This window comes from Corylus avellana, chromosome ca6, assembly GCF_901000735.1.
Source record: "Corylus avellana chromosome ca6, CavTom2PMs-1.0".
Lineage (NCBI taxonomy): Eukaryota > Viridiplantae > Streptophyta > Magnoliopsida > Fagales > Betulaceae > Corylus > Corylus avellana.
In genome coordinates this window covers 7,821,261-7,827,134 of record NC_081546.1, presented here as the reverse complement: position 1 = coordinate 7,827,134, position 5,874 = coordinate 7,821,261, and the positions used below count along the sequence as shown (strand labels likewise).

Sequence of the window (5,874 nt, the reverse complement as noted above, 5' to 3'; positions counted from 1 at the left end):
AGCTGGACATTGAAGAATTTTTTAGCGTTTAATTATGGGAAATGTTAGGTGTTCTTCTAGTGTTTTCCTGGTATCCTCCCAACTGTGATGTGGCTTTTAAAATCACCAATAGACTAAAAGTCAATAATAATAATCTCAAATTCAAGGATAATTTCAAAAGATACATCACAATTGAGAGGACACTATAAGAACACCTACCATTTTCCATTAATTATATTTGCTGCACAATGCAAATATGAGAATTTATGCACTTTAAAAAATTTTCATTGTCTTCTTAGCATTTAATTCAAATTGACATCGGAGAAAAAAGGTATGCACCTTGAAGACTTTTGAGGAATGTGAAAATAAGACTTAGAAATGTGAACAAAAGTAGCACTTTTCTAGAATTTATCAACATCGAGACTTTTCATAAATGTAAATAATTAGACTTTCAATTAGTAATTTTTTTCGGACCTTAATTCGAGGCTATTTATTAACGTTTTATCATATTAGAACATTAAATAATTTTTTTTAGAAAGAACTTTTATTTTACAATTACTAATTAGAACCTTGTTTTATCGGGGGGCCTCGGGGGCCTACGTCGCCTGAGGCTTGAGCCCGTCTTGCCTCCCAGATATAATCATCCAAAGTGAGTCAAAGTGATAATTTTCGTCCAAACCATGCACGACGGTCCGGTGCTAGATCACAAATAGTTCCTATAATTTGTTTCAATTAAAACTGTTACGAACCTAAGTCCGTAACGGGATAAATTAGGTTTTAAGAAAACCTAGACCTTAGATTTTGAGAGAACCTAAACCTTTCAAACATAAAGTTTGTGATTAATTATTTTCATGCCTTCATTCTTAGCATAACCCCCTTTAAATTGAGAATTCATTGCATATTACATATATGAGAGCTAGAGCTAAGTCAGCATCTCTTATTGAAACATAAACTAGAGTTAAGTTATTAAAACTCTTGCATGAAACTAAAAACTAACACAGAAATATAGACAAATCTAAATAAAATAAACTACTGAAAGATATGTATAGATTTGGGGACTAAAGGACTGTAACAAAAACTCTTAGCATTTTACTAAGGCATAGTCAATCCCACACCTCGATACATCTCTTCGTATACATGTTGTATTACGACCTCTCTATAATTATTTTACACCGATGTTGAGAGACAATACTTTTACATGGTAAAACAATTGAATCTTTTGTTTAGTGACACGTGGCATACTGCTAATAGGCATTAGGACTACTCAATCTCCACGAGGTAATCTTTCAGATGAGCGGCACCATCCGTACCACCAAACAAAAATCAGGCTAGATCATCAAAGTCACTCTCGGCGACGGGACTTCCTACACCATCTCCAAGACTAGGTTTCATTGCTTTATATGTGGAAACATACAGAAATGGTAAGTCCACGACTTAATTAGTAAACCCTCGTAAACATGGTAATGCTATAAACCCTCTTTTAATGCAAGTCAAAAGTAAAACATTACATGCAACAATTTATCATCTTTGAAATAAGGCAAAAAAATCATACCAATGCATTACCGATCATACCGTCGTGAAATGGGCTCAAGCCAGCAACATCTTTAGGAGCATCATTGGCATAAAACTTACAGCTGCACAACCCTGTCTTTTCGCAGAATTGACTTCAAATATACAAGCATGATATAATATTCCATGTACCATACTACAATGAATAATCACATAACATTCTTAATTAATTCCTCAGGAAAAGTATATCCGACTACAAAAAACTGTTAATTTTTAAAATGACAGTTTTCTTCTAAACTGGGGTAGAAAATTTCTTCTGACCTAGTCTATAAAATTGTCACGTGTCTCTTGAGCATATAAGAAATACATGCTTTCTAATAGCATTAAAAGAGTTAAATGAAATTCAATTTAAAAAAATCATGTGTTTCTCGCATGCTATTAAAAAAAAGCATATGTTTCTCACATGATAATAATGACATGACAATTTTATAGACAAACTGTCCTTTTTAAAATTGTCAAATATCTCAGCACAAATTTTACTTGTATAACTACAACGTTGAAGCACCAGAACAAATGATCAAGAAAAATCAACCACCACCACACAATTATACACATGACAAAGGTCAAGCTTTGACAAAACTGATTTTAGTTCAGAATGGACAAGCATTTTTCTTTTAGCAATTGTAATCCCAGGATCAGGTACTTGTGGTCAGCGTGGGACCGCATTGCGTTCCTCATCATGATCAGATGGTTGGCGGAATGGAAAATGTGCAAATTGGATGCTCAAGGCAGAAGAGTCAGGTTTCTTGTCATCAAATTTGTAACCTGAAGGAAATCCCACATTTTGCAGCGTGATTAAATGATGCATTCACTGATGGCTTTATATTGATTGAGAATTTTCAGATATCAATTGTATTACGCATGATACAACAAGTACATTACCAGATTAAAAATCAAACATCTAAAATAAAGTAACCCAAAATTTATTTTATACAACAAAGAGATGTTCTGTTTCCTTGTTCCATGATCTCTTAAAGCTTCCAAGGAATAAAAGGCTATCCCCACAAGTATTAGCAGTTTTACATCTCAAATGATCATAAATTATTATATATGACTTACCTTGAATAGCTTCCAGGGCAGTCAGAGCACATTTAGAGTCAGCAAACTCCACAAAGCACAAAACCTTAGCCTTATCTCCACTCTGCCATGAAAAAAGAATCAAAAGAAGATGCCATGAAAATGTTTTATTTTCAAAACATGTGTAGCAACATTAGCTATTCACCCTGAAAAGAAAATAATGACAAGAAGATATGCACAAGAGAATTGCTTGGATATATGCAATGACAATTGTGACATGAACAGAAAATCTGCTAATAAGCTGAAACCCAGCAGTTGTAAAATATGATAATTATAATAGAGGCCTAGGTGACCAAATTAGCAAAACTTGAACAGATCAAATGACTGTCTCTAATTAGATCTTCATTCTTGTCTAAAGAATAAATGAGCAGAACTTCTCAGGAATGTAAAAAAACGTCAAACATTACTTTCTAGGATTTCTTGTGATTTACCACATTGGACTGGTTTCAAATAAAAGGAAATCAAGTTCTTAAAAAATATCGCCAAGTAGACTTAATAATCATTGGATTCTATTCTATTTTACGCAACAACAAAACACAAACCTTTAGGCAAGCAACATAAGACAAATCAATGCTGCTAACTCTCACAGACACACACACACCAATATCTCTCCCTCTCTCAAACACATGCACAAAGAGGAAAAAAAGAAAAAAAGAGGATGATAACACTGAAGGCAGTTAACTACTCCTCATTTTTTCAATGCAACAAGAACAAAAATAAAAGAGCAACGTTGAACTTATATTTCATACACAAGGTCAAAGGAATTTCAGTATTCAAGACTCAAGGGGGGAAAAAGTAAAGAAAGAAAATAGAAGAAGGTAAATCTGTAGACTTACACGTCTGGGCTCCCTGTGAATAACTTTAATATCTTTATAGCCAATAAATGGACGGAAAAGATCTATTATCATAAGTCAAGGTTCCAAATGACAGCAGAAAGCAATATAGCTAATTAATCTTCAGGAACATTTGCGTAAAAGCTCCATAACTCAGAAGGCACATTTCTAATTCTTGTTCTTTTTTCTTTTTTCCTTATCAAAAAGAAAGCACATTTCTTTCATTTAGAAACAGTTCTCACCAAATAATGGATGAAAACGTTATGCAATCAAAATTCTCACTGGTACTTGAATTCCTCTTGCAATGGTCCAATATAGCACTGAGAAGCAGAAGATGTCACGAAACAATAACATAGACATGCTTATGCACAAACACAATACAAAGGATACGACCCACTTCTCTTCTGGTACAGTCATTTGGAAGTTTATCAACAAACAGAACATTTGATTCCCTAGCTGGAACTGGGAAGCCATCACCGCTTCTCAAAGAGCTAGGTATTTCATTACTCATGGAACGAATTCCCGGACTAACGCCTGGTGCAACATCTCGTCTTTGGTTTGGATCTTCTAGAGGAGACGGGAAGCCATTAGTGCTAGCTACTGCCGTTACACCACCAAGACCAGGATCAGGACGAGCTCCAGCACCCGAAATATCATCAAAGTGATATGCACCAGGTTGCAATGAGTTTATCTGCACCTAAAGCCACACAAGACATATCTTTGTTACACATATTATAGATATAATAACTCAGGCCCTAGCTCTCATTTGCTTACATCTTTCTGCAGGAAATTTGAAGAAGCAGCAAGCAAATTAGTAGAGCCCAAATTCGGATAAGACGGCAATGGTGGTGCTTCAGCCGACAGGTAGCCAGGAAAGCTGGGCCTTGCAACACTGGATACTAAAATAAACGCCAAAAAAACTATGTTACTATCAATTGTACAACAATACACAAATAGAAAGACAAACTTGCATTCTATCATGAGGACAACATCAACTCTAAATTAATTTCATACCAGAACAGTCTAATTTACTATCAATTTGAACAATAATCATCACAGAAACCAATAGGGGTTCACCTTAAACGCATGTCCATCATGCAAAGATAGAGCTTATAATTCAAGAAGTAACGCAAAGTTTGGATTCTGAGAATTTTAGAGAAAATAAAGGAAATATGCAAAGCTGAGTCCTATTTTGTTTGACTCCACTAACTAATCAAATTAGTTAAATTCCGTTTTCTTGGCAACCAAGCGGAGTGTGAGAAAATTATCCCTATGTTTCGAGAGGTTGAATAATCATGGGGTTTTATGAAATTTAGAATCAGTGGAATTAGGGCTACCTCTGTCCTCGGATGCACTGTATCTGTAGTAGGGATCCGCCATGGCTTCTATCAGCTTCAGCTACTCGTTGGAGCTTGGCCTAAGACGCCATTGATTGTTGCTATCTGTCCTCCGGTTCAAACGACACAGTTTTGACAGGTAAAAGGGCTTTGGCCGGTACTTCTGGTTACACTTCGGGACTTCGGTTGTGTTCTGTCCCTTCCGTGTATCAAACTAGTGCTCCGTTTTTTTCAACTGCTTCTGGATTGGGTTAATTAACAGCTTAACAAAAAATTAAGGAAAGTGTTTATGCTTCCCTAAATCACGCTTAGCATATAGCCTTGACTTGATTTTTGTTGAATTTTTCTTACATTTAGGGAAGAAAAGTGAGTTTAATAATTCTGCTGATAGGTTAAAAAGTAAAGACTTTTGTATTGTAAACATCGTTATGGAATAAAAGCACAATGTAGCTTTTAAGGCAAATCTTAGTGATGTACATAGACATTTAATGTCGAACCATCCCAAAATAGTTTATATTTATTTTCTCTTCACTTCCGTTGCCTTCTCCTATTTTCATATTTTATCGCAAATTTTTTCAAAATACTTATTTGTCATACGGACAAAACTCAATAGAGTTTGTTGGTAATTTATAGGGTTATAATCGAACTGAACTAAATTGGGCTTTAGGACTTCAAAACTAGCTCGTTTATAAGGATACTTATTAGAGTTGAGTTATGAAATGTAGGGTTGGACATGTGGGCAGTTATTAACCGTAACTAATTGCTATCCGCAGATGCAAATGCAAATAATGGTTTTAAAGTAAGTATACCCATATATATACACATATATATATATATATATATATATAAACAAATTCACTAAAATGCCGCGGTTTAGTTGGAATGTGGAATCAAGATATAGATTTATTTTAAAACACTAGAGCTTGAAAAGAACAATAAAACAAACCCAAAATATTTTTCAAAATTGTTTAAAATAGGCCATAGTAGAGGACCAAAGAATGCACAAAACATTATAATATACCAAAAGGGCCCATTACTTCAAAAACAGATGACAGTTAATAGCTGCATTTATTAATCAC

At 34.6% G+C, this 5,874-nt stretch overlaps 1 protein-coding gene across 2 annotated transcripts; it reads right to left on the bottom strand.

The window, feature by feature from the left end:
- Nucleotides 1-1,038: 1,038 nt before the first annotated feature.
- Nucleotides 1,039-5,121, bottom strand: LOC132185956 (RNA-binding protein 2-like). Of its 2 annotated transcripts, none has more exons than XM_059599776.1 (6): nt 4,796-5,117; nt 4,233-4,357; nt 3,849-4,155; nt 3,462-3,523; nt 2,608-2,689; nt 1,039-2,313 (listed from the first exon to the last, which is right to left on the bottom strand). In XM_059599776.1, the coding sequence occupies exons 1-6, from the start codon at nt 4,836-4,838 to the stop codon at nt 2,198-2,200; spliced, it is 735 nt and encodes a 244-aa protein (XP_059455759.1). In that variant the 5' UTR covers nt 4,839-5,117; the 3' UTR covers nt 1,039-2,197. The 2 variants fall into 2 exon arrangements, with proteins under 2 accessions (XP_059455759.1, XP_059455760.1); XM_059599777.1 differs by having other exon boundaries at nt 1,691-2,313; nt 3,849-4,149; nt 4,796-5,121.
- Nucleotides 5,122-5,874: the final 753 nt, after the last annotated feature.